This window comes from Canis lupus, chromosome 30, assembly GCF_011100685.1.
Source record: "Canis lupus familiaris isolate Mischka breed German Shepherd chromosome 30, alternate assembly UU_Cfam_GSD_1.0, whole genome shotgun sequence".
Lineage (NCBI taxonomy): Eukaryota > Metazoa > Chordata > Mammalia > Carnivora > Canidae > Canis > Canis lupus.
This window is the reverse complement of record NC_049251.1, coordinates 40535153-40563063: the sequence shown is the minus strand read 5'-3', so window position 1 is coordinate 40563063 and position 27911 is coordinate 40535153. Positions and strand designations below refer to the sequence as shown.

General features: G+C 41.4%; 1 protein-coding gene across 3 annotated transcripts; it reads left to right on the top strand.

Annotated features, from left to right (window-relative positions):
- Positions 1-81: 81 nt before the first annotated feature.
- On the top strand, positions 82-27911 carry FBXO22 (F-box protein 22). Of its 3 annotated transcripts, none has more exons than XM_038581088.1 (7): positions 82-251; positions 445-583; positions 5557-5644; positions 6615-6710; positions 11014-11178; positions 23714-23879; positions 25922-27911. In XM_038581088.1, the coding sequence occupies exons 1-7, from the start codon at positions 118-120 to the stop codon at positions 26337-26339; spliced, it is 1206 nt and encodes a 401-aa protein (XP_038437016.1). In that variant the 5' UTR covers positions 82-117; the 3' UTR covers positions 26340-27911. The 3 variants fall into 3 exon arrangements, with proteins under 3 accessions (XP_038437016.1, XP_038437015.1, XP_038437017.1); XM_038581087.1 differs by having other exon boundaries at positions 5554-5644; XM_038581089.1 differs by lacking the exons at positions 82-251; positions 445-583 and adding an exon at positions 4507-5369.

The window sequence follows — 27911 nt, the reverse complement described above, 5'->3', positions numbered from 1 at the left end:
CCCCGCCGGCCGGAAGTGACGCGCGGGCCTGCGCCGTGCGCCCGGGGCGGGAGGTCGGCGCCCGCCTGCCCGCGGCCTTCCGCGTCGCCGTGGGGCTCGCCCGGCGGCCGCTGCGGGATGGAGCTGCTGGGCGGCGGTGGCCGAGGCCCGTGCGCGGACCCACAGGGCACCTTCGTGCTGGGCAACCTGGCGGAGGTGGTGGAGCGCGTCCTCACCTTCCTGCCCGCCAAGGCGCTGCTGCGGGCGGCCGGGTGAGAGGCGCGGAGGCGGGACGCTGACTTCGGGACGTGCCGCGGGCTCCCCTGGCTGGCGGGGCGGGCGGGCCCCGGGGCGGCGTCCCCACCGCGAGGTACGCCCGCCGTGCCCCTCCGGCTGCCGCGGGGTCCGGGGGGCGCGGGCGCGGGCGGGGCCGCGGGCTCACGGCCTGTGCGTTTGCGCCCCCAGCGTGTGCCGCCTGTGGAGGGAGTGTGCCCGCCGGGTGCTGCGGCTGCAGCGCGGCGTGACCTGGGTCTCCGCGGGGCTGGCGGGCGCGGGCCGCCGGCAGGACCACTGCTTGGTGCGCGCGCTGGCGGAGGAGCTCGAGGCAAGTGCGGGCCGCGGGGGCGGCGGGGCCGGGAGGGCGGGCGGGGTCCTCTGTCGTCCCTACTGTGTCGCCCTATTCCTGTAACTCGGGGAACGTTTTCTCGTGACGTGAGGAGTGTCCGTGACGAGGGCTCTCGCGCTGGCCGTTCCGTGTGCGCAGGTCTTAGGATCACGACTGTGCAGGACCTTCCCGTTGCCCGACCCGAGTCCTGTGGTCACTGCTCGCAGGGGGGCCGCCGGGTTTCCCTCCGCCGTAGCGTCCAGGACGTGGCCCAGAGATCCCGGCAGCAGGCGCCGTCCTCCTTCCTCCCGCGTCTCCGGCCTGCAGCCCCCAAAGCCGGGCAGGACCCGGGGGCTCGGGGCGTGAGCGGGGGGCGCGGCCCGGGGCGGCCGCCTTGACCAGGGGGCCCTGAGGCCGAGTTTCCGTGTGCCCCGGTGCTCGGGCAGGCTCTGCGGGCCTCGTCACGGTGCGGGGAGTCAGGAAATACTTAAAAAAAAATTTTTTTTTTTAAGATTTTATTTACTCATTCACGAGACACACGGAGAGAGACATAGAGGCAGAGACACAGGCAGAGAGAGAAGCAGGCTCCACGCAGGGATCCCGACGTGAGACTCGATCCCAGGACCCGGGGGTCACGCCCTGGGCGAAGGTGGCGCTAACCGCTGGGCCCCCCCGGGCTGCCCGAGTCAGGAAATTCTTTTTTAATTTCTTTTTAAATAAATTTTTATTTATTTATGATAGAGAGAGAGAGGCAGAGGGAGAAGCAGGCTCCATGCACCGGGAGCCCGACGTGGGACTCGATCCCGGGTCTCCAGGATCGCGCCCTGGGCCAAAGGCAGGCGCCAAACCGCTGCGCCACCCAGGGATCCCCCGAGTCAGGAAATTCTTACCGACACATTTCTACCATCCATTCCTCAGAGTCCGTTCAGATGCTGCCAGTTGTCCCGGTAATGTTCCCCGTAACAGAATAATTCAGATTACAGTCTTACCTTGTTTTTGTTATTTCTTTTGAAAAAAATTCTTTTTAATGATCATATTTATTCATGAGACACGGGAGGGGGGGGGCAGGCTCCATGCAGGGAGCCCGATTGGGACTCCACCCCTGCGACTCCAGGATCACACCTGGAGCCAAGGCAGACGCCTAACTGCTGAGCCATCCAGCCATCACCCTTTTAAAAAAATTTTAAGATTTTGTTTATCTGAGAGGGCGAGCGTGCATGTGCATGCCTGGGAGAGGGACAAGCAGACTCGGCACTGAGTGCAGAGCCTGGCACTGGCTTGCATCCCAGCACCGAGATCATGACCTCGGCAAAAATCAAGATTTGGAGGCTTCACCAAGCCATCTAGGCGCCCCTGTCATTTCTTTAATTTTTGAGGTGGAACAGTTTCTCAAGCTTCCCTTGACTTTCACAGCTTTGACAACTATGTGAATTACAGGCCAGTTATTTTGTAGAGCTTGTTTCTTAGATTCAGATTAGGTATCTGGCAGGAATATCACAGAGGTGATGCCGTGCTCTTCTAGCTTCATCCTGTCAGGTAGCATATGACTTCCATTTCTGTCCCATTACTGGAGGTACTACCTCTGATAATTTGATTCAGATGGTCTGTGTCTGCCAGATGGCCCTCCTGTAAAATTATTCTTTTCCACTGTAATTAGGAAGTAATTTCTGAGGAGATACTTTGAAACTATGGAAATACCTTGTTTCAATTTATTCATTGATTTATTTCTGTATAGACTCTTAAGTCTCTTATTTTATTCAATGGAATATGATCTCTAACTACCAGTATTTATTTTGGCATCCAAATTGTCCCCAGTTTGACTAGACTGAGCCCCTTCAGCTGGTTTCAGGGTCTTTGAGAGATGAGTCCATCACCTTTGAGCACCTCCTTGCTTTCTGGCAGAAGATGCTCAAAGTTCATTTTATGTTTTGTCTGCTTTAGTCCTGGAATCAGTCATTTCTTTAAAGAGCTTTGGTTCCTTTTAGTGGAAAATGGTATTTAAAAGCCAAGATCTGGAATCCCTGGGTGGCGCAGCGGTTTAGCGCCTGCCTTTGGCCCAGGGCGTGATCCTGGAGACCCGGGATCAAATCCCACGTCGGGCTCCCGGTGCATGGAGCCTGCTTCTCCCTCTGCCTGTGTCTCTGCCTCTCTCTCTCTCTCTCTGTCTCTCTCTGTGTGACTATCATAAATAAATAAAAATTAAAAAAAAATAATAAAAAAAAAGCCAAGATCTGGCCAACTCAAGGCAGTTGAAGGGTTTGCTGCTCCAGAGCCCACTGGACAGAGATAAGGAATATATACGTATGTATGTGTTTGTGTATGCATACATACGTGTACACACGCACACAAACCTCATCCATACACACACATTTACAAGTACATTTTTATATATATGGAAAGTCAGGAGTTTGCAACAAGCACATCCCATTTCAGTCCAACATAAGATTCTTCCCAATTTTCTTTTCTCTTAGGTATTTTTTGTACTTTTCCTTTTAGAAATCTGGCGCTCGGCATTCTTAATATGTCTAAATATTAGACAAATGCCCGACAGGTAACCAGTCTTCTGTTTCCTTCTTCTCGTGTGGATTTTCTCCTTACTCTGGTCTCTAGGATTCAGATCCAAAGCGGCCGGTATCCACAGGCAGGCTTGCAGTAAACTTTTCTTTGCACTTTGGCTCAAATCCTGCCCAGTGTATTTCTAGAGGTTGTCACTTGGAGAAATTCGAAATGCAAACACTTCCATAAAGATGTTTGCAGCATCATTTATTATAAGGGAAATTGAAAACAACTTACAGTGTAGAAATAAAGCCACTTACTGATGACCTGTAAGATACAGTAGTGACAAGAAAAAATGTTCATGTCGTAAGAAAGCAGGTTATGAAATTAGTATAATCTGAGTTATTAAAAACAAAAGGAAGACTAGAAAAGAAGCTAATATGTCAGCAGAGGTTTTCCTTTTGGTGTACAATTGTGTGATTTTATTTTTAATGTTTTAAATTTGCTTTTTTTTCCTCTAAGTTTTACCACAGCAGGTATTATTTTTATATAGCTTTAAAAGTTTATACAATATAATGGCTGTTATAGCTGGACAGATTTAGGTTTGAACCCATCTTTGGTGCATACTAGCTGCCAGTCTCTCAGAAAGTTACCTAATCTCTCTGAGCTTCAAGTTCTATCTCCATAAAATGAAAAGACAATGAGAATTTTCCTCATACCCTGAAAGAGTTGTTCTAACGGTTAAATAACGGAAGATGATGCATACAAATACATTAACTGCAGTACCAGGGATAATATTTTCAGTAAATGAAATTATTCTCTATTATCAGTGTCATCATTAAAATTCATACAGTAATGCCCTTAAAGAAGTTTATTCAGTGTAGTAAATGCTAGCGTGGTTAGACACAAACATGTAACCTTGTCCAAATCATGCTGTTTCCTTTGTGTTTGCCGCATTACCTAGTGGACATGGTACTATTTTAGCCATAAAGATAATTTAACTTTTATTAGATTTTAAAGTCCACTAAAATTTTTATAAAATATCTTGCCATTTTGGAACTTCTTTGAATGGTGGAGTAAGGATGTAGTTGTCTCACATTGTGCTTTAAGAACATTTCCTGTTGAGGACTGTCACTGTTACTGCTTCTAATGAGAATTAGGAAGGAAGACTAAGCAAGTGCTTTTCATTGGGTACCAGGAGAGAGAGAATCATAAACCTTCAAGACTATACCTTCTATCTCATTACTCCCTGTACCAGATGACTCCAAAGTTAGGCAGATAATGAAGTTGGTAACCGCATAGAGAGCAATAAGGCCATGGCACACCAGGGCGTACTTGCCTGCATTTAGCCCAGTCCAAGTGTTGTTAGAATGTCTAGTTTTTTGAAAGAATCTGGAGGCCCACATTTTCTGTAAATATTTTATGGAATTTTAAATAATTGGTAACCAGGTTATATTCTTTGAAAATTCTGTGCGGACCAAGGGCAATATATCCATAGGTTATCAGCCTTGGAGCCATCACAAGGTCATCATTCTGTCTCAGTATCTTTTTTGAGTTTGTCTATACGAAATCTACTCTGAAACATCATAACATTCCCCAAAATTACAGTGGAGTAACATTTTTTTTTTAATAACATTGAGGCTTTGCTATATGTGAGTACTTCATTCTGTTCTGACAGTTAAGTCTTTGAAAATAACCAGTTCAGAAAAAAAAGTATGTTCATCCTTTTGTTTAATTCAACCACTTTGTCACTTGTCTGTACTGTGACATTTAGTGGGAAACAGGAGTCTGAAGAAGCCCAGCTCGTGAGTGCAGGTGAGGCACGAGTATGAATGACTGGGATTTGAGGACTGGGGTCCTGAAGGAGTCTCAGAGAAGGTTTTGTAACAGAGGTGGCACTTTGAGTGGTCTCTTGAGGGAAACAATCCTAAATTAAGTACAAAGTGAAAAGAGCTGCAGGAGAATCCCCGAACGGCAGTGTGTGTGTGTGAGAATTATAGGAAGCAGAAAGGTCCCTGGAGGGAACCAGACGGTAAGGTGGAAGTGAAGGTCTGGGATATTGATTTGGTAGGCAGTGGAAGGAGTGGTACAGGGTGTATACCTTCCCTTTGTTGCTGAGGTGTTTCTGTGACTGTAATGCCTATTCAAACAGAGCAAAAGTGGCAACTTTTGCTGGCACTTAATGTTTTTGTTTAAGAGTTTAAATTATGAAAATGAACTTGTTGAGTCAGGCTGGAATGAGTTTGACCTGAGAAGAAATAACAGATGCTCAAATGAATGGCCTGAAAAGGTAAGAGCATGAGTGGAAAATGAATGGGAAGTGGTTGGAGTCAGAATGCTAACATTGACCTGAAGAGGAGGGTACGCCAACAGCAGTTTGGACCAGGGCAGAACTTTAAGGAACCAGGAGAGCACTCATGGATTCATGTGATCTAATTCCTTTTTTTGTTTTTGTTTTGTTTTGTTTTTGTTAGCAGAATGTTCACATCTTACCACAGACAGTTCTTTATATGGCTGATTCAGAAACGTTCATTAGTCTGGAAGAGTGTCGTGGCCACAAGAGAGGTAAATACTGAAAGAGAAAAGGTTTGGGGGTTTTTTGTTCCTTATATACCTCTGGAGTTAAGTACTATCCTAGTCTTGAGAGTTACAGACTTGGTGAGGCTCTCGGCCTTCTCCCTATGGCAGATGTGAATACATTGTCTTTGAAACTTGAAGACCCCCCTTCTGCTTCAGACTGATTTCTGAACTTTGGAGTACAATTAAAACGTTCTTTTGAAAGATGTTTTTCTCATTTTGAAACAATTTAATCCTCCAGCCACTTTTTCTTACTAAACAGGATGTTTATCTTTGGCTATTAAAACCTTTTATTTTGTGATGGGGACCCGTTCAGGGACACCAAAATTACACTGTGCCTTCCTGACTCTGTTAAGAGAAGTACACCGAGTGTCCCAAGCTGGGCACACGGAGGCCCAGAGCTCGACCTGGGTAATCACTGTCTAATTTGAATCCAGGTGACTTGTTTATGCAATGAAAAAGTCATGCTGTAATATCAGCTAAACAGAGAGGTACCAAAAATAAAAAAATAAACTGAGAGGTACAATAGCAAGGTAAAATGTAGCTGCTGTTGCTAGATTTAACATCATTGGGGCATAAGTAGTATATGAACCAAGCAAGAAAGGCAAATGGTGGTGCTGAGGGTCAGATTTATAATTTAATAAAACAGGCCCCAAATGGGAAAATGTTTTCATCAAAGTTGTTAGTCCTTTTTTTTTTTTTTTTCTTTAAAGTAGGCTCCACAGCCAGCATGGAGCCCAACATAGGGCTTGAACTCATGACCCTGAGATCCAGACCTGAACTGGTATCAGGAGTTGAGTGCCTACCCCTTCACCACCCAGGCACCCCCATTGACTTTCTCATAAAGCAGTGGTATAAATGACTTAAACTTTATTCCGTGTTTGCTGTTTTCCCCCCCACACCATCACAATTGACCTCAAATGAATAATGTAATAATTTTGCTACTGTATTATTACAGCAAGGAAAAGAACTACTATGGAAGCAGCATTTGCCCTTGAGAAGCTATTCCCAAAACAATGCCACATCCTTGGGATTGTGACCCCAGGAATTGTAGGTGAGAGAAAATACCAATTTGATGATTTCCTGCCTTGCATTACTGAGGGATCCTGTAGATTAGCAAATTACTTGTAGCCTAAAAGCACATTTATATTTTTGGCCATCCAGAATGCCATAAAGTTAGTCGTATTTACCATGGTATTATATTTGACTTCTGTTAGTGTTCTTTAGGTTATTGTGGCTAGTAGTCTCAGGGCTGTCTGTGTAAACTAAATGTGATGCATATCTTTCTAGGGGAGCCATTCGTGAGAGAAAAAAGCTCACATTCTCCCTCTCTCCAAATTAGAAAGCTTTAAGTGAGCATTCTCACTTTTGTCAATTCAACCAGTATCATTTCTGGTAGGCAGGAGAGTGTTAGGGCTAGGAATAGAAGCCACAGTAGATCTTCCTAGAAATCTCTCTTTCTCTGCTGGGACACCATGGTTTGACGTTTATAGCGTGAAATTATACCCTTTCCCAAGTTCACTAGTGAATTTTTACCGTTTTTTATTATTCTTGATTCTTTTCCATAGCCCACGGGGGAGAGGCACAGTATTGAAGAAGTCACGGTACAGTGATTCAGGTGCCTGGAATAGAATCCCAACTGTACTTAGTATATGTGTGACTTTGGGCAAGTTACCTAACCTCATAGGACTTCAGTTTCCCCATATATGAAATGGAGATGATTGATAATACCTCTTTGGAGGGTTATGAAGATGAAATGAGTTAGCGCAAGTAGAGTAGAGATGTGCAGGAATCAGTGAGCACATGTTAGTTCTTACAACTTTCTTTTTTTCACTCTGTAGTACTCCATAATTGACTTTCGACCTAAATTTAAGAGTCTTATATAGTGAGGTAGAAGGATTTCAAGTGTTCACAAATGAATAAGGGTAAATACTGGTTGATAGAAACTATTTCATCTCTCCCTCTCGTTATCTGCTCTCCACCCCCTGCTATGACATCCACCTATTACCACACATTTCATTTCTCATTGGATTAAAAAAAGGATATCAGAAACCATGCTTTTCTTTTACGTTTGAATCTTCCTTAAATGAGTGATCTAGGTTTTGCCATTACTAGTTATTAGCAAATGCTTACATAGAATAGTCGCTTCCTCATTTTCTTTGGCCTCCCCACCTCATCCACTGTGGCTTTTTGAAAGCACAATCACATTTCTCCTCTAAAATTTCAGGTGGGAGGGTGGACTTGGGGAGGACCCCGTTGTGAGGGCAGGAGGTCTACCTTAAGCCTGCCTTACGGGCTCCCCTTACGCTGAAGGAGTTTTAACGTTACCTATTCCGAGTTTGCATATGATCTTGACATCAGGAGGAGGTGCCATTGCAGTTCCATCACGTTTCCCTGGACACACTGATTTGGGTTCCCTGGGAGCCAGGTGCTTTCTGTGAGGCAGTCCCATGTATATCCCAACAAAACTTCTGCCAAGACATTTGGTTGGATTTCTTTTTCTTAAGCCACAGTTTAGTGATCATTTCTAAAGCAGCCATTGGCTACTGGCCTATCTTCCCTCTTTAGGTTCAGAAAGCTTCAGGTTTGAGAAAATTTTTTCATTCCTCTAAGCGTAGAGGTCATTTTCTTTCTTCTAAGGTGAACTTTACTTACAGTGACCTGTACAATTTTAAGTGTACAATTTAATGAGTTTTGACAAATATATACCCTTATGTAACCTTACACACCAGTCAAGATAGAGAATATTTCTGTCATCTCAGGAAGTCCCTACGTGCCCTATTCCAGTCAATCTGCCTATAAAGGAAATCCCAGTTCTGATTTCTGCGACCATAGATTAATTTTCCTATTGTATGTCATACAAATGGAACCATATAGTATATACTCCTTTTTATGTCTTGGCTTTTTCTCTCTGTAAAAATATTTTTAACAACATAATATTTTTGAGATTTCTTTATGTTACTGTGTTTATCAGTAATTCATTTAAAAATTATTGAGTGTAATTCTGTTACATAAATAGACGATATTTCCACTCTATGGCAATTTGGATTGTTTCACATTCCTGGCTATTATGGATGATGCTCTCGTGAACATTTTTCTTTTAAGATTTTATGTATTTGAGAGAGAGAGCACACACGAGAGCACAGCAGGGGGAGGGGCAGGGGCAGGGAAACAACAGACTCCCCACTGAGTGAGGAGCCTGACATGGGGCTGGAATCCAGGACCCTGAGCCAAAATCAGGAATTAGCCGCTTAACTGACTAAGCCACCCAGGCGCCCCAGGTTGTGAACATTTCTATGTAAGTCTTGTAGCCATGGGTTTGTTCTTGGGCAGTTACCAAGAGGTGGGATTGCTGGGTCTTGGGGTTGGTATATGTTTATAAGAAACTGCCAAACCATTTTCCAGAGCCATTTTATACTCCTCAGCACTGAATGAGGGTTTCAGTTGCTCACTGTTCCATATCCTCGCTAACACTTAGTGTCTTCAAAGGAGTCTTTTCATTTTAGCCATCATAGTGGGTATGAGGTGGCTTCTTGTAGTGGTTTTAATTTGAATTACTCCAATGATTTTAATTGTGTTGGCATGTTTTCATATATTTTTTGGCTATTTGTCGGTTTTGTGACATTTCCGAGTCTTTTATTCTTTTTTTATTGGATTTTTATTTTTGAGTTGAAATTATTTATATATTCTAATATAAGACCTTTTACAGGTATAGGTATTGTAAATCTTCTCTCCCAGCCTATTGCTCTCTTTCTTTCTGTTAACAGTGTCTTTGATGATCAGTGAACTTTTATTTTGGTGAAATCCAGTTTATGTTTTTCTTTTTATGGTGAATGTTTTTTAAATCCTCTCCAAGAGGGGGATCCCTGGGTGGCTCAGCGGTTTGGCGCCTGCCTTTGGCCCAGGGTGTGATCCTGGAGTCCCGGGATCGAGTTCCGCATCGGGCTCCCAGCATGGAGCCTGCTTGCTTCTCCCTCTGCCTGTGTTTCTGCCTCTCTCTCTATGTCTTATCATGAATAAATAAATAAAATCTTAAAAAAAAAATCCTCTCCAAGAAATGTTGGCCTATCTCAAAGTCACAGAGGTATTCTCTTATGTTTTCTATTAGCTATTCTATTTAGCTCTTATATTCAGTTCTGTGACCTAACTTGAATTAATTTTTTATATATGGTGTGAGATAGGGGTTCAAGGTTAATTTTTTTTTCATACATTCATCCTATAATTTCATCACTCTTTGTTAAAGGTTTTTTTTTTTCCTCTAATTGCTTTGGCACCTTTGTTAAAAATAATGACTGCATGTTTATAGGTCTTTCTGGATTTAATTCCATTCCATTGATCTATTTGCCTATCCTTTTTTAAAAAATTTATTTATTTGAGAGAGAGAAGACATGAGAGAGAGAGCACAGGTAGGGCAAGGGGTAGAGAGAGAAGCAGAGTCCCTGCCGAGCAGGGAACCCAATCTCCTTTTGTGCAATATTTAAATCTCTTTTGAATGTCTTCTCAGCTGGACTACTAAAGCACTTTCTCAGTAATCTTCAGTCTTTGTTCTTACTTCTCTTGAGAATATTATCTGCAGAATAGTTTAGCTCCACATATGAATCACATTACCATTCTTCTGTGGGACTTGATCTTCTGTGGGATCATGCACTGGGCTGAAGGCAGACACTTAACCAGCTGAGCCGCCCAGGCACCCTGTATTTGTCTATCCTTGAGTCAGTGCCATACTACTGTAGGTCTTGATCCTCTTTTTAAAGATTGATTAGTGTAAGTTTTGATGTTTTTTTAAATCATTTTGGCTATCTAGGTCATTTGCATTTCCACATATATTTTAGAATCAGCCTGTCCATTTCCTTTTTGTGTGTGTAAAAGTACTTTGCGTATATATAGCTCTGTGTGTGTATATGTACATCTATACATACTTTATATAATTGTCAATATTTTTAGGATAATTTTTAAAAGTAGAATTGCTGTGAAGATGTATTTACTACCCCCCAACCTCTTATTTAGAAACACTTCAAATCTTCCAAGTTGAAGAATGACAGGATAGTACAGTAAACATCCATATTCCTTTCATCTAGATTCACCATTTTAAAAAATTTTGCAATGGTTGCTTTTTTTTCTGCTTGTTTGTAAAACATTTCTTAACCATTTCAAAGTAAATTGCAGACAGCATGACACTACCCCTAAAATTTCAAAACTGAGAAACTTGTACTCAGCTTTTAACTTGTTGATTATCTTGGTTACCCAAAGTGTAGTTATCTAAGTGAGGCAAGATAGGTATCTAAGTGGGGCATGAAGTGTTACCAAATTTCAGCTTTATTAAATCTGTTCATAAAACTGTTTAACTTTTTTCCTAGTGACTCCAATGGGATCAGGTAACAATCGACCTCAGGAAATAGAAATTGGAGAGTCTGGCTTTGCTCTGTTATTCCCTCAAATTGAAGGAATAAAAATACAACCCTTTCATTTTATTAAGGACCCAAAGAATTTAACACTAGAAAGACATCAACTCACTGAAGTAGGTAAGTCACTGTTATTTACCATTAGTTGCCCAATTTGTTGATTGATTTTGTTCCTTTGAGAGTCTAAATTAAATACACATTACTAGAGATGTGGGTAATTCAAATTAGTGATTCACGGAGGCTACCGCAGTACACTCTTGGTAAAATTTACTTATTTTTAAGTGTTTACTTACTTTTGATGGACTGTGCAATTTTCTTTTTATTTCTTAAAAGATTTTAATACGCTTTTTAAGTTATTTTACTTATGTTAAAGCCTGAGAGAACCAGAGATGAAAAATTTTCCAAAAATACTCTTGATAATAAATGTCTTTGTATTTAATTCTTAATCTTGAAGCACTTCTTTCTCTTTGAATATTTAATCATTTGACCTATTTTTATTTTCTGAAAAGTTTTTTAAAGCATTTTCTTAGACCAATAAAAGGCATTTATTGGGAAAAAAATTTTAGAAGCTAGAGGTTAGTTCTATGTCGATTAATTTAAATGGGAAAAAGTATAGTGAACTTGTTAAGTTTTAGAAAAGCTGTAAATGAAGGTAGAATTTGTCAAACAAGTATTTACTAGGATATGTCAGAGTAGATAGGTCGTAAGGTGATTTTGAAGAGGTAAAGGGTTGACTTAATTTCCAGGATCTGATGAGAAATTTTAATTTAATATAGTAAGCAACAGAGGAGTTACTCAAGCAGAACAGTGTTAAGGCTTTTTGCCTATACCTACAAATGAACTTATTGGCATTAACTCATTAAAATCTGTTAGCATAGAAGATACTCAGTGGTGACCTGTTTATGCATCAATCAGCCAGTCTGTAGAGCTAAGCCTCTGTTATTTGAAATGGCACCAAATCCAGTGGGAATAAAAAATTATGTAGCAGTGAAGGAAAAATTTGTGATTGGTTTACTGATGAGAAAAAAAGGAGTCTACACATTGAGACTGACTTGGACAGCTGTCCTTTACAATGTAAAAGAAAGATGTAAAGTGGTTGATGGCGATGGAAGGAGGAGGCATTGGCTGCGAAGATCAGCAGCTGGCAGCAGCAGGCCTCAGTAACATAGAAGAGAGTTGTCAGGTACAGGTATAGGTACAGGTAAAGCCTTCGAGGTTTCAATAGCCAGTGTGTGGGGTTGGGCTGGATACTCTAGCTAGTAAGGACACAGGCTTGTAGCTGACCTAGTTCTGCTACTTTCTAGCTTTCTAGTTCAGGACAAGTTTCTTAACTTTTCTAAGCCTCGGTTTCCCATCTGTAAAGTGGGAAAACGAACTTCCAGAGTTGTAATGATTAGATGAAGTGGCTTATGTAAAGCACTTAGCAAAATACATTGCTGTGTAGATGGTAGGCCAGTGTTGGCCTCTGTACCTTAGGCAGGCTTTGCAGTGGGTCACAGTGATGCATCTGCAGTGTGGCCTTGGGGTGTGTGGAGGAATAGTCTAGCGGGAGCTCAGGAAAAGGACATTCCGGGAAAGGGCAGCGAAGGTCTTGGATATTCGAGTTACATGCTATTTCTAATCCTCATGAGAGCCTTGCCAGGTAGCAATTGTCACAGGGTGTTGTTGGTGAGGAAACTAAACTCTGGCAAGAGTAGAGAGCAAAGGCTCTTAGACTACATGGTACATAAACAGAACACCAGAGTTATCATAAAGCTGCCTGAAATCAAGGATGCCAGATGGAGTCTAAGGAAAACTTCAGATTGGGCCTTTTAAATGGATCTAATATTAGCTACAAAGGCAGAAAGAATTTTAGGAGGAAATGTGACTGTGTAGCCAAACCAGAGAGACTTTGTCATATTATAATGAGATTTGTTGGAGTTAACAGTGCTCAGCAAACCAGAACTCTCTTAGATTGGTGGCTAAAAGTTTGTGGGTCTCAAAGTCAAGAAGGAGTTGAGGTCAGAGTTGTTGGTTTGAGAGCCATTTGCATATATATGTCTTGGCAGTCTGTCTGTGAAGAGTGTCCAGGACAGCTTAGTACAGACTTTGGAAAATACTCCAGCAGCGAATTTACAACAAGGAAGGAAGAAGAGAGAGAGTTTGATGCTGATGAGAGGATGGGTATGTTCACTGGGTTCATGATAATAGAAATTCTATGTTAATTTCATTCAGCATCATTAAAAGGTCCCATAGGGCTAGAAAACTAATTGAATGCCAATTCTGTCTCAGTGCTACTCCAGGAAGGGTGTGACAGGTACATACATAATTACAACCCAAATAGAAAGTGAGCTGTGCCTCTGTAGAAGATCTGGAAAGGTTGCTGTAAGGATCACCAGTGGGAGGGAGAGTAAGGAGACTTCGTGGGCCACATAGCATTTAAAGCTTTGAAGGATGAGAAACATGAAAGGTAAGAGTGGTAACAGGATAGGCTAGATGATTAGCAGAAACATAGGCACAGAGCCAGGTAATGAGAGTATGTAGGGAAAGTAGTAAACAGTTTACTTTTGCAGGACAAAGGATGGGGCACAGTGAGGCCTGGCTAGAGAGCATAGTTAGTAAATGGCAACTGTTAACCAGAAATCTTCACCTAGTTGCGATTGTGACCCTTGGAAGATAGTGGAAGCAGGGAGACTAGTTCGGAGGCTCCTGCAAGAGTCTAGACAAGCACTGTAAGGCAGGGAAAGACCACCTACAAGTCTGTGCCAAGTCTGCCTCCCACATTTCTGTAAATAAAGTTTTACTAGAACCCAGGCATTTGTTTATGTATCACCTATGGCTGCTTTTGCACTCCAATGGCAGAATTAAACATACAACTGAGAGTATATGGCTGGCAAAACCTAATTAACTATCTGGCCCTTTAGAGAAAAAGTCCTCCAACCCCTGTGGGATACTACCATGAATGGGGTGCTTTCCAGTGTTAGAGAACACAGAAGAGTTGCCCCAGTGCTTAGGCACCGTGATGAGAAGACCTGTGAAGGGCAACAGAAAGCATTGAAGTGGCTCAGTTCTCCATGAAATTGGAAGTGCCTCTTGAAGACGGGGACCTTGCGTTTGAGAATTGTAGTTCTTCCTGACCTTGTGTAGAGAGGATGTCATTGTCTGGCCCAGCATCATAGTATATATAATTTTATACACACATTCTTTCTCTTACTCTTTTTGAATTTACAAAAATGGCACATTTTAAAAATGAGGGACAGGTGTTCCTGAGGTCTGTGTGGTATCCTGTATTAAAAATAGTCTCTGGGATGAAAAAAAAATATGTGGATGAGCACTTAATTTTTGAGAAGGGCAGAAACACCTTACCAAAGTTTCAGAAAAAGCCATTGTTTGTTCTTTTAGGAACTGTTTGCATGCATGCCATATGCTAGGTGCTGTATGTGTGGGACTCTAGAAATACATGGTGAAGTTCCTGCCTTCTGGAGCTTCCAGCCTAGCAGAACAAACTGACTGCTTCCTTCAAGTACCATGGATGTGAAATATGTGCCAAGTAGAAGCACAGAGGTGCTAGGAAACCTGTAACCACAGTACTTAAAATCTGTTGTGGGGTTTTGGGAAAGTGACGTGGACAGGGCCCTAAGAAGAAGCGACCTAGCTTGCGGAAGGGTCCTCAGATGTGGATAGTGAGGAGCATCATTGGAGTCTTTACCTTCTTTCTCGGTTACTGACAAAAATAGAGCAAGGTAGCCTAAGATCAAGGACAGGAAATAGAAAGGGCCTGATAATGCACCTTCATAGAAGTTGAAATGCTGTGGATTCAGTGCTTATTTGTGAAACATGAAGAATCTGGTGTGTCTGGAGTAGTGAGGACAGCTGTCGGGGAGAGTGTGATGTGAGGTGAAGCTGCAGAGGCACGTCATGCCCATAAAACACGGTAAGAAATTTAAAGGGAAGTGGGAAGCCAGGAGTCTAAACAGGAGTGACATAATCAGATCGGTCTTTTGACATAGACCCATTCTGGGTACTCTCTTCTGTTCCACTGATCGATGTGTCTGTTTTTGTGCCAGGACCACACTGTCTTGATGATCACAGCTTTGTAGTACAGCTTGAAATCCATCACAGTCACAACTTGTGATGCCCCTGGCTCTGGTTTTCTTTTTCAATATTCCCCTGGCTATTCAGGGTCTTTTCTGATTCCACACAAATCTTAAGATCATTTGTTCCAACTCTCTGAAGAAACTCCATGATATTTTGATAGGGATTGCACTGAACGTGTAAATTGCCCTGGGTAGCATTGACATTGTCGCAGTATTAACTCTTCCAATCCATGAGCATGGAATATTTTTCCCATCTCTTTGTGTCTTCCTCCATTTCTTTCAGAAGTGTTCTATAGTTTTTAGGGTATAGATCCTTTACCTCTCTGGTTAGGTTTATTCCTAGCTATCTTATGCTTTTGGGTGCAATTGTAAATGGGATTGACTCCTTAATCTCTCTTTCTTCAGTCTCATTGTTAGTGTATAGATATGCCACTGACTTCTGGGCATTGATTTTGTATCCTGCCACACTGCCGAATTGCTGTATGAGTTCTAGCAATCTTGGGATGGAGTCTTTGGGTTTTCTATGTACAGTATCATGTCATCTGTGAAGAGGGAGAGTTTGACTTCTTCTTTGCCAATGTGAATGCCTTTTATTTCTTTTTGTTGCCTGATTGCTGAGGCTCGGACTTCTAGGACTATGTTGAATAGCGGTGGTGAGAGTGGACATCCCTGTCGTGTTCCTCATCTTAGGGGAAGGGCTCCCAGTGTTTCCCCATTGAGAATGATATTTGCTGTGGGCTTTTCGTAGATGGCTTTTAAGATGCTGAGGAATGTTCTCTCTATCCCTACACTCTGAAGAGTTTTAATCAGGAATGGGTGCTGTGTTTTGTCAAATGTTTTCTCTGCATCAATTGAGAGGATCATATGGTTCTTGTTTTTTCTCTTATTGATATGCTCTATCATGTTGGTGGTTTTGCAAGTGTTGAACCAGCCTTGCATCCTGGGGATAAATCCCACTTGGTCATGGCGAATAATCCTCTTAAGGTCCTGTTGGATCCTATTGGTTAGTATCTTGTTGAGAATTTTTGCACCGGTGTTCATCAGGGATATTGGTCTTTAATTCTCCTTTTGCGGGGATTCTTTGTCTGGTTTTGGGATCAAGGTAATGCTGGCCTCATATAACGAGTTTGGAAGTACTCTGTCCCTTTCTATCTTTCAGAACAACTTTAGTAAAATAGGTATCATTTCTTCTTTGAATGTTTGATAGAATTCCCCTGGGAAGTCATCTGGGCCTGGACTTTTGTGTCTTGGGAGGTTTTTGATGACTGGTTCAATTTCCTCTCTGGTTATTGGCCTGTTTAGGTTTTCTATTTCTTCCTGTTCCAGTTTTGGTCACTTGTGGTTTTCCAGCAATGCATTCATTTCTTCCAGATTGCCTGATTTGTTGGCATATAGTTGCTCATGATATGTTTTTAAAATTGTTTATGTTTCCTTAGTATTGATTGTGATCTCTTTAGTTCATGATTTTATTAATTTGAGTCTTTTTCTTTTTAATAAGGCTTGCATAGGGGTTTATCTATCCTATTAATTCTTTCAAAGAACCAGCTCCTGGTTTTGTTGCTCTGTTCTACAGTCCTTCTGGTCTCTATTTCATTGAGTGTTGCTCGAATCTTTATTATCTCTCTTCTGCTAGGTGTAGGCTTTATTTGCTGTTCTTTCTCCATTTCTTTTAGGTATGAAGTTAGCTTGTGTATTTGAGATTTTTCCAGTTTTTTGAGGGAAGCTTGTATTGTGAGATATTTTCCTCTTAGGACTGCTTTTACTGTATCCCAAAGATTTTTTTTTTTTTAATAAAATAATTTTTATTGGTGTTCAATTTACCAACATACAGAATAACACCCAGTGCTCATCCCGTCAAGTGTCCCCACAGTGCCCGTCACCCACTCACCCCCACCCCCCGCCCTCCTCCCCTTCCACCACCCCCAGTTCGTTTCCCAGAGTTAGGAGTCTTTATGTTCTGTCTCCCTTTCTGATATTTCCCACACATTTCTTCTCCCTTCCCCTATATTCCCTTTCACTATTATTTATATTCCCCAAATGAATGAGAACATATAATGTTTGTCCTTCTCCAATTGACTTACTTCACTCAGCATAATACCCTCCAGTTCTATCCACTTTGAAGCAAATGGTGGGTATTTGTTGTTTCTAATGGCTGAGGAATATTCCACTGTATACATAAACCATATCTTCTTTATCCATTCATCTTTCGATGGACACCAAGGCTCCTTCCACAGTTTGGCTATTGTGGACATTGCTGTTATAAACATCGGGGTGCAGGTGTCCCGGCGTTTCATTGCATCTGAATCTTTGGGGTAAATCCCCAACAGTGCAATTGCTGGGTCGTAGGGCAGGTCTATTTTGAACTCTTTGAGGAACCTCCACACAGTTTTCCAGAGTGGCTGCACCAGTTCACATTTACTGTATCCCAAAGATTTTGAATGGTTGTTTTGATTTTCATTAATTTCCATGTATCCTTTTAATTTTTCTCTAATTTCCTGGATGACCAATTCCTTTTTTAGTAGGATGCTCTTTAACTTCCACATGTTTGGGTTTCTTCCAAATTTCTTCCTGTGATTGATTGAGGTCTAGTTTCAAAGCATTGTGATCTGAAAATATGCAGGGGACAATCCCAGTCTTTTGGCATCAGTTGAGACCTGATTTTTGACCCAGTAAGTGGTCTATTCTGGAGAAAGTTCATGTGAACTTGAGAAGAATGTGTATTCAGTGGAGTTTGGATGGAAAGTTCTGTATATATCTGTACAATCTGTTTGGTCCAGTGTATATCATTCAAGGCCCTTGTTTCTTTGGTGATGTTCTGCTTAGAAGATTCGTGATTGGCAGAGAGTGCCATGTTGAAGTCTTCTACTATTAGTGTATTATTATATAAGCATGTCTTTACTTTGGTTAATTGATAGACTTGGCAGCTCCCACATTAGGGGCATAAATATTCATGATTGTTAGGTCTTCTTGTTGGATAGACCCTTTAAGTATGATTTAGTGTCCCTCTCCATTTCTTACTACAGTCTTTGGGATAAACTCTATCTGCTATGAAGATTGCTACCCCAGCTTTCTTTTGAGGACCATTTGAATGGTAAATGGTTCTCCACCCCCTTCATTTTCAGGCTGAAGGTGTCCTTAGGTCTAAAATGAGATAGATTAGGTAGGTAGGTAGGTAGATATAGATTTTATGTGTGTATATATATATATATATATATTTTTTTTTTTTAATATATAAAATGAGTCTCTTGTAGACAGCAAATAGATGGGTCTTGCTTTTTTATCTAGTCTGATTCCCAGTGTCTTTTGATGGGATCATTAAGCCCATTCACGTTCAGAGTAACTGTTGAAAGATAATGAGTTTAGTGTCATCGTATTACCTATTCAGTCCCTGTTTTTGTGGATTGTTTCTCTGGGCTCCCTGTTTATTTTACAGGGTCCCCCTTAATATTTCTTGCAGAACCAATTTGGTGGTCACATATTCTTTCAGTTTATGTCTCTCCTGGAAGGTCTTTATCTCTCCTTCTATTCTGAGACAGCCTTGCTGGATAAAGTATTCTTGGTTGCATGGTTTTCTCATTTAGTACCCTCAGTAGATCATGCCGGCCCTTTCTGGCCTGCGAGGTCTCTATGGAAAGGTCTGATATGTCTCCCCATATAATTTAAGACTCTCTTGTCTCAAGCTGCTTTAAGAATTTTTTATCTTTGGAATTTGCAAGTTTCACTATTAAATGTCGAGGTGTTGAACGGTTTTTATTGATTTGGGGGGGGGTCCTCTCTATCTCCTGGATCTGAATGCCTGTTTCCCTCTCCAAATTTGGGAAGTTCTCAGCTATGATTTGTTCGAATATAATTTGTGGTCCTCTCTCTCTCTCTCTGAGTCTCTTCTGGAATCTCAATTAAATGTATATTCTTCTCAAGCTATCATTTATTTCCCTAAGCCTTTCCTTGTGGGCTCTTTACTGTTTTTCTTTTTTCCTCAGCTTCATTCCTTTCCATCAGCTTGTCTTCTATGTCACTCACTCTTTCTTCCACCTCATTAACCCTAACATCCAGTTTGGATTCATCTCATTTAATCTGTTTTTAATTTCGGCCTGAGTAGATCTCAATTCTGCAGTAAGGAAGTCCCTAGCATCCTGTATGCTTTTTTGCAGGGCCACCAGTATATCTATAATTATACTTCTTTTTTTTTTTTTTTAAATTTTTATTTATTTATGATAGTCACAGAGAGAGAGAGAGAGAGAGGCAGAGACACAGGCAGAGGGAGAAGCAGGCTCCATGCACCGAGAGCCCGATGTGGGATTCGATCCCGGGTCTCCAGGATCGCGCCCTGGGCCAAAGGCAGGCGCCAAACCGCTGCGCCACCCAGGGATCCCCTATAATTATACTTCTGAACTGAATTTCTGACATATTTAAATCCAAATTCTGTAACTCTTTGGCAAAGAGTTTCCAGTTATTTCTTTTGTAGTGAATTCTTCCTTCTGGTCATTTTGTCCAGTGCAGAGTGACTGTATGTGTGGGCTGAGTCAAAAATATCAACCACGACGTAAGTAAAATGTACCCTTGGTGATTCCAGAGAGGTCAGAGACCAGAAAATAAAAGAAAAAGAACAGAACAAAATAAAAGGACCACTGAAGTAGAAAACAAATTTAATTTTTTTTTTTTTTTTTAGAAAACAAATTTTAAAACAAATTAGTAAAAGTAAAAAGCCAAAAACCAACAACAAGAAAAAAAAAGAAAAAAAAGTCAAGAAAAAGAGAATAAACGGGGGTGGAGGGATAGTGGTGGTGAGGAAGTGGTAGTGGAGAGAATGTGGTCTCCCTGTGGGGTCCTAGAGGGTGATCCTCTTGGTTCTGAATGTATTATGTTCTGTATGTTAGAAGGTGCTCAATCCCAAATTTATATAAACTGGCAGTACTTAGATAAAGCCCCAATATTGAACACACAAATATAAGCAAGATAAAAGAGGGGGGCAGAGTGAGAAGGAAGAGAGAATATAATCTCACAGGATGAACCAGCATGGTGTTCCACTTTGTTCTGGGTGTATGTCCGTTGTGTTTTAGAAGGTACTAGCTTCCACCAATGTAAAACAAAATGAAACAATAAAAACAAAACAAAAAACAAATACCCATATCTCATATATCTCCAAAATTAAATTGAATTCGTTGAAGGGAATCCAGAAGTGAAAAGTACATCTAAGAGATGTAATTGTAGAATTATGAAAGTCAAAAAGGAAAAAATTTTAAAATGAAGATTTGGTAAAATATTGTAGTTAAGGTGGGAAAAGGGAAATTGTTATTCTGATTTAAAAACAAGTGTAACAGAAAGAGAAAATACAACAAAAAAAGGGACCCTCTAGTTCTATATACTATTTTCCCTCAGTCCTGGAGCTTTCTAGCCCTGCTTGTTCAGTAAACTTGCTCTTCTCCTCTTCCAGGGGAGAGTCTGCTGTGCTGATTCTCAGGTGTGTGTACCTGAGCAGAGATGCTCCACCCTCTGCTGGGTGCTGGGCTCAGTGGGAGCTGTTTACCCCATGGGGCCTTTGTTCTCTGGCAGCCCCACCTCTCCACAGGCACAAAGTGAAACAAGGAGGAACACCAATGGCCACAGCCAGATCTCCAGCTCTAGAGTCGAGCTCCCCACGAGTAACTAACCACAGCTCCCAGTCCTCCCTGGCCTAGATGCTCCAGGGGCTGGAACAGGTGTGCTGATCTGCACAGCTGGGGGGCACCCAGCGGCAGGAGAGTCCTCACTGTCCTGTGCCCTCCCCGCTTCCACCTGATATGGGGGGAATGGAGCATCACTGGCTTTGTCCACTTGGGGGCCCTGGTGTCCAGGGCCTGGTGCCGCTGGACCCACGCTCCCAGGGACCGCCTCTCCCGAAGGGAACAGAGTGGATTACAGCCACCTCCATCTGTTACCAGGCTCTATTGTAAAGGCTGCCCCAGAGCCGCCCGCCTAACCAACTGGCTTCTCCCCAATGCCCTGAGGGCTGTGGCCCTCCAGCCTTTTACTCACCACGGTTTGCCTTGAGCTTTCCCGGGGGCGGGGGGGGGGGGGGGGGGGGGGGGGGCCTCCTCTTACAGTGACTCCGGGAATCTTGAGGCTTCACTGCCCCTCCTGCCATTCTGCCCTATTTCCCTGCTGAGCTCTTTTCTGTCAGGAAGAACTCAGGTGCAGATTTTTAAAGTTCCTGCTTCTCCAGGGCTGGGCTCATGCCCCAGAGGCTTCGCAGATCTGCTTTAGCCCTGCTAGTCACGGTTCCCCTCCCCAACTTGATGTTTTATTTTTTTCACCATCCTATCTTGGTAAAAGCAAAAACTAAAGTTATCTAGGTAAGTTTGTGGGGCTGAGTTGAGGACCCCTACTCTTCGATCATCTTGCCCCTCCCTCCTATTAGCCTCATTTTAAAGAGAGATTTTCTTTGAAGTATATTTTCTGTGTGCATTTAGATTCAACCACTTTGAAACAAATCATAAGACATTTGTCTTGAGAGTGGCTTCTCTAAAAAGAAGAGAAATCTGAACATGCAGTCCTAAAGTTTTTCCAAGCTTTCCCGGCCTGTCTTTGGAGTATTTCTTCATATTTTTGCTTTCCTGAATCTGACATGGGACTTGGTGTCTAGAGTACTCAGAGTACTCAGATGAAAATGTTAGTAGACAATTGTGAAAGAGAGTCTAGAGCTTAGAAAACATTAGGGAAGATAGATATTTAGAAGCTTTAGGTTTCTGAAACATAAAAATCTGAGTGGAGATGTGGGTTTTAATCTAGACCCTACCATGTAACTCTCTGGGCTTGTCACTTTTCTGGGATTAGCAGTCCTTACTTGTAAGACTAGACAGTTGATCCCTCTTCCAACTTTAAAAAGTATTTTAGAAGAGGAAAAACATTTTTTCCAAATGTGCTGCTCTGGTCTTTGTGGGGGAAAAAAGACCTTTTAGTAGGTTTTAGGATATATGGTATGAAAGTCTTGGATTTCTAGAATAATATCCTTTTCACCCTCCGTATCATTGTATAGAAAATTAAAAATAGAGCAGAGGCAGTTTCCCTTGATAAGTCATTACTTGCTCTCGCATGATTTATTTCTTGTTAGTAATCAGTGATCCCCTGCCCCACCCCCACCACAGTTTGCTTAAATGAGCCTTATTTCTGATGACTGGCACCTTAGGTCTGTCAAGAAGGAAGTCATGTGGCTGACTCAGTGGAAACAGGAGTGTGGGTTAGGTGTTGGATTTTTTTTTTCCTGTCCAATTATGAGTTTGATAATGCCAGAAATTTTGAAATTGATAATCTTAAGTCCCAGAGGTTCAGGTGAAAGCAGGGGAGTTTGTAGGGAAGTGCCTGTCTCCTGTTGGGCTATACCACCCCCTAATGGAAACTGCTTTTTGTTGATATGCTACAGAATAGAACACTTTTTCCTGTTTTGGAAAGAGTTTAAAATCCGTCTTCACTCCCACCCCCTTTCCTGGAAAACGTAGATTGGGCCTGTATGTATTTTCATGATGTACTGGTTTCCTGAGACTGCTATAACAAACCCAGAGGCTTAGAACAGCAGAACTGTATTCCATCACTGCCCCAGAGGCCAGAGTCTGAAATCCAGGTGTCTAGTGGGATGCACCCCCTCTGGAAGCTCCAGGGTGGATCTCTTCTGTGTCCCCCACCCTCTGGTGGCTGTTGATAGTCCTTACGGTTGCATCACTCCACTTTCTGCCTCTGTGGTCACATTGTCTCCTCTGTGTCTGTGTTTCTTCTAAGCACATTTGGCCTAGTATTTATGGACCCTGCCTGGATAATAACAGATGATATCATCTCAAGATCCAAAGGCAGCCCACCTGGCTCAGTGGTTTGGCGCCTGCCTTCGGCCCAGGGTGTGGTCCTGGGGTCCTGGGATCGAGTCTCACATCGGGCTCCCTGCATGGAGCCTGCTTCTCCCTCTGCCTGTGTCTCTGCCTCTCTCTGTGTCTCTCATGAATAAATAAATAAAATCTTAAAAAAAAAAATTCCCTAAACACATTTGCAAAGGCCTTTTTTCCCCATGTCAGTTCACATTCATCCGTTCCAGAGGTTTGATGTGGATACATTTTGGGGGGGACCACCATTGGACACTACAGGTGGTTGGTGCCTTGTCTGTCCATTTTCTCTGGATCTTTAAATTATCACTGCTGCTAACTCTGTTCTGTGTAAACCAGCGTTCCCTTTTATTCCAGGTGTGTCCTGTATGGAGACAGCTTCTATCAAGATCCACCACAGGTGCTGCTCAGTTACATAGCAGCTTCCTTATTTGTGTTGAGTGTGGGTTGTATTATTTTCAAATAGCCATTTCATTTTTTTAATGGGGAAAATTAATGCCAGCAAACATGTTAAACAGTGCTAGATTTTGTAAAAAAAAAAAAAAAAAAAAAAAAAAAAAAAAAAACAAAACAAAATGGGAAACTGGACAGCATCACTAAACTGCATATAAGTAGAAGTGCAAGTAATTAGCAGAAACATTGCATTTTGCAAAAATGTAGAAGATTGTAATAAAAATACTAATATTCCTCTTGGAAAGCTATCTTTAATTGTTGCTCTTCTTTTCTCTGCAGGCCTTCTAGATAACCCTGAGCTTCGTGTGGTCTTGGTATTTGGCTATAATTGCTGTAAGGTGGGAGCCAATAATTATCTGCAGCGAGTTGTCAGCGCTTTCAGTGATATGAACGTCATATTGGCTGGAGGCCAGGTGGATAACCTGGCATCACTGACTTCTGACAAGTAGGTCTCCTGTGCTTCCAGTTTCTCCTATGCATGACCACAAGTGTTCTCAGGTTTTTCTTACCTAGGCTTTTTAAAATACATGTTTACAGAACTGCTAAGCTAATAGGTCACTCTGTTTTGCAATACTCAACATAATTCTGCTTACTGTTAGGGAGTGAAATTTTTATGTTTTCTTTTAATAACTTATTTTAGTTGAATTCATCCTCTCTTCTAAGTTGATTTTCAGCATTGTCTACTGGAGTCTCCCTAACAGCTCTGAACCCTGTACAACCATAGTGATCACTTCCTCTGTAGTTCTGTTTCCTCCTCTAAAGGAAACACATGGTTACACAGTGAATCCTCATGGTAAAACTTCTTAGAACCTCCGGTATGCTGAGTTCTATGGAAATTCTCTGGAGAGGGAATAACATTACCTGTGACAGTTATCAAATCTGTCTTCCTCACCAGAGAGGAAGAGGTGAAGAATGCAAGTGCACTGAATTCTAAGCAGTAGAATCACCTAATTCTCAGTGATTACCTGTGGATTATTTCTCCTCAGACCTGATCTTCTGTGCGTCTTTGCTTTTACCTCTGAATTGTATGTCAGCGCAGTGATGATTTAGCACCTCATTTACCTTTTAAATGCCAATCTCACTCAGACCAGGCATACAACATCTGGGATGCGAGCCTGTTAGCATGGTCAGTTGACTGTATAGCATTTTCTTTCTTTTTCTTTTTTTTTTTTTTTTAAGATTTATTTATTTATGATAGAGAGAAGGAGGCAGAGGGAGGGAGAAGCAGGCTCCATGCCGGGAGCCCGACGCGGGACTCGATCCCGGGGCTCCAGGATCATGCCCTGGGCCAAAGGCAGGCGCCAAACCGCTGAGCCACCCAGAGATCCCTGTATATCATTTTCTTTCTGTACCTATTGTGGGAAATAAGCCTCAAGAATCGTTACATTAATTTTAATGTGGTCTTCGTACTGTGTCAGTGGGTAAAAGAAGCCATTGAGTAAATCAAAGCTCCGTTTTGACAGTGGCCAGATATACCACCTTGCCAAAAAAAAAAAAAAAAAAGGATAATAATCTTTGAGACAAGATACTGACAATACACATTGCGATTATATGTCAAAGAGGAAACATAGTAAGTTTAAGGGGGCAGTGGAGGACTTGAGAAGGTGGATTTTGCTCCTCAGTAAAGGGTTTTGCTACTAAGTTAGCCTTACTGTCTTAATCATTTAAGCTTTTAGAATTAAGTATCTTGTTAGCCAAGTAATCTTGCCCTTTCATCAACTCACATGTTGGTAAACATGATAGAAATATAAGGTATTTGTTTTTCTCCTATAGGTGTTCACTATATTATGCTCTATAACTTTGATACTTTATATTTTCTTTAGTAAGGATGAAATACTTCATTTTTTAAAAGAGCAAATATAAGCAAAACATGTTTTTATCTTTAGATTAAGCTGAATTCTAGGCTGAAAGTAATAAATAAGACCCAGCAATAGAATCTTGTTTCTTTATGGACCAGATAATGTTAAGCTAAAACTTCTGGAGTTACAGGTTCCTAATAAGATTATTGTTCATGATTGAATATCTAATATATCTTTTTTTAGAATGTGACAGCCAAGGTAAGGGGGAGAAAGATACCAAACATGTAAATAATACTAGAAAGCTTTATTTAGTAGATATCATGTATATGTATAAAATTTTTAAGATTCCTTCTAAGAAAGTGAAAAAGGTTAAGGATATTTTATATCTTTCTAAAAACCCATGATGGTTTTCAGAAATCTTTGTGGAGATACATTTGCCCCTCAAATTTGTGACTGAAAAAACAGTTGTTTACTTCCTCATAGATCTGCTTCCTTGCCTTCTTTTAAGTGTTTTCATAGTTTAATTTTTAATCCCTATTATACTGCTCTTAGCTAAAGGTAAGCCTCGGGCTAGATGGAGGCTGTTAAAGACAGCAGCTCCTGGCCAGTGAATCACTTTTCTTTTACCTTTTAAAGTTTATATTTTATTTCATGATGTATCACCACATTTTTCTAATTTGATTTCCAGACAGCCTCTGGATATTGACGCCACTGGTGTGGTTGGACTGTCATTTAGTGGACACCGAATCCAGAGTGCCACGGTGCTCCTCAACGAGGATGTCAATGACGAGAAGACCGTTGAGGCTGCGATGCAGCGCCTCAAAGCTGCCAACATTCCAGAACGGAATACCATTGGCTTCATGTTTGCATGTGTTGGCAGGGGTTTTCAATATTATAGAGCCAAGGGGAATGTTGAGGCTGATGCATTCAGAAAGTTTTTTCCTAGTGTTCCTTTATTTGGCTTCTTTGGAAATGGAGAAATTGGATGCGATCGCATAGTCACTGGGAACTTTGTATTGAAGAAATGTAATGAGGTAAAGGATGATGATCTATTTCACAGCTACACAACAATAATGGTACTGATTCATCTTGGGTCATCTAAATAAAGCCGCCTGTAAAGTGGCTTTCACAATATATGACTTCCGGCTCTGCCTTTCCTAGAAAATGGAAACAGATGTATATTTCAAAAAAGAAACAAAACAAGAACAACTTTATATGTGTATCAGTTTTGTAGCTTTGAATCTCTAAAGATTATATTAGGGGTGGTTTTTAATAAGTTTGGTGAAGGACAGCTTTGTATATAACATACCACAAACAGATTTGGGAGCTTTTGCATCATGCACAATCCTAACCGACGATGGCTGTATTGTACCAGATTATGTAGCTGCTGTGTAATGTGACTTTATAGTCTTCCTAAAGCATAGGAAGATTGAGAGAGGATTCATCAGTAGGATGAAGATTTAAGACATTCCATGACTACCTCTGCATTGTTAGATCTTTTAGTAAAATCATGAAGACCTTTTTTTCTCCCTTACTGAAGGAGAAAAATACATGGATAGCTTGAGAAATCTTTCTCTGCTTTACGGTTTTGCCTATTTTTTCAGAAGCTGTAACAAATTGCTGACTTTTTACTTATTTGATAAAAATTAAATAACTATTTTTGTTCTAGTGCCCTGAAGTTGCTTAGTCAAATAATTGCCAAGACTAATCAATATTTTATTACTTTATAAGGAAAAAATTTTCCTTTTCCCTCAGTGAAGAAATTCTAAGAGAAAATCCTTTTCTTCACCTAGTTCTATATAGCTGACAATTACATCACCTTATTTTGGTTTTATACCAATAAAACCTACCTTGGAAACTCACTCAGACAGTGTTTTTTGTATATCATTGCTTTTGGTGAGTGAATGATGGAAGTAAATAATACTTTAGAAATGAAAACCCAAAAAAAAAAAAAAAAAAAAGAAAGAAATGAAAACCCAGAATAGTAATTGTCAGCTAGTAAGTCTTGCCATGTTCCCCGCAGAATGATTTTTAAACTTGTATTTCTAATTATGCTAATACCTAAAGGAGCTATGTTGAGAGAACACCAATTTTCCCCACTGACCTTCTTCACATAGTGCTAGAACCTTGGATTTTCAGCCAGGCATGTGCCTCCCATAGCAAAGACTGCAGTTCCTATTGTCCCTTGCCATTGACTGTTGTGCCAGTGACATGACATGTAAAAAATGGTGTGGCCAGTTTTTAGCTCTTCCCTGTGCTTGATGCTTGGGAGTGGATCTGGCAGTGAGACATCTTGAACTCTTCAGAAGAGACGATGCCCTTGGGGGACAGAACCATGTCCGGGGTTGCCGTACAATTTTGTTGAAGGGCTACCATATGCGGCTTGGATTGTCTCTCTCCAGACTGTCTTACAAGATCAGAATCAACATGAGTCTTGCCTCAGCCACTGTTTTTTTCCAGCTCTTATAACAGGTGTTTATAATAGCATAGTTTACCTAATACAGTATGATATGACTAATGTATGGCACTTTTGTAATGGTCAGTGGTTCTAACAGAACAGTAGAAAACCTACAAGGTAAGTGAAATCAAATGTATTAACCTTCCTGCTTTTCTATTTTTAATCATTTTCCTCAGTTTTTACATTAAAAGGTTTTCTTTTGCTGTTTATGTGATAAAAA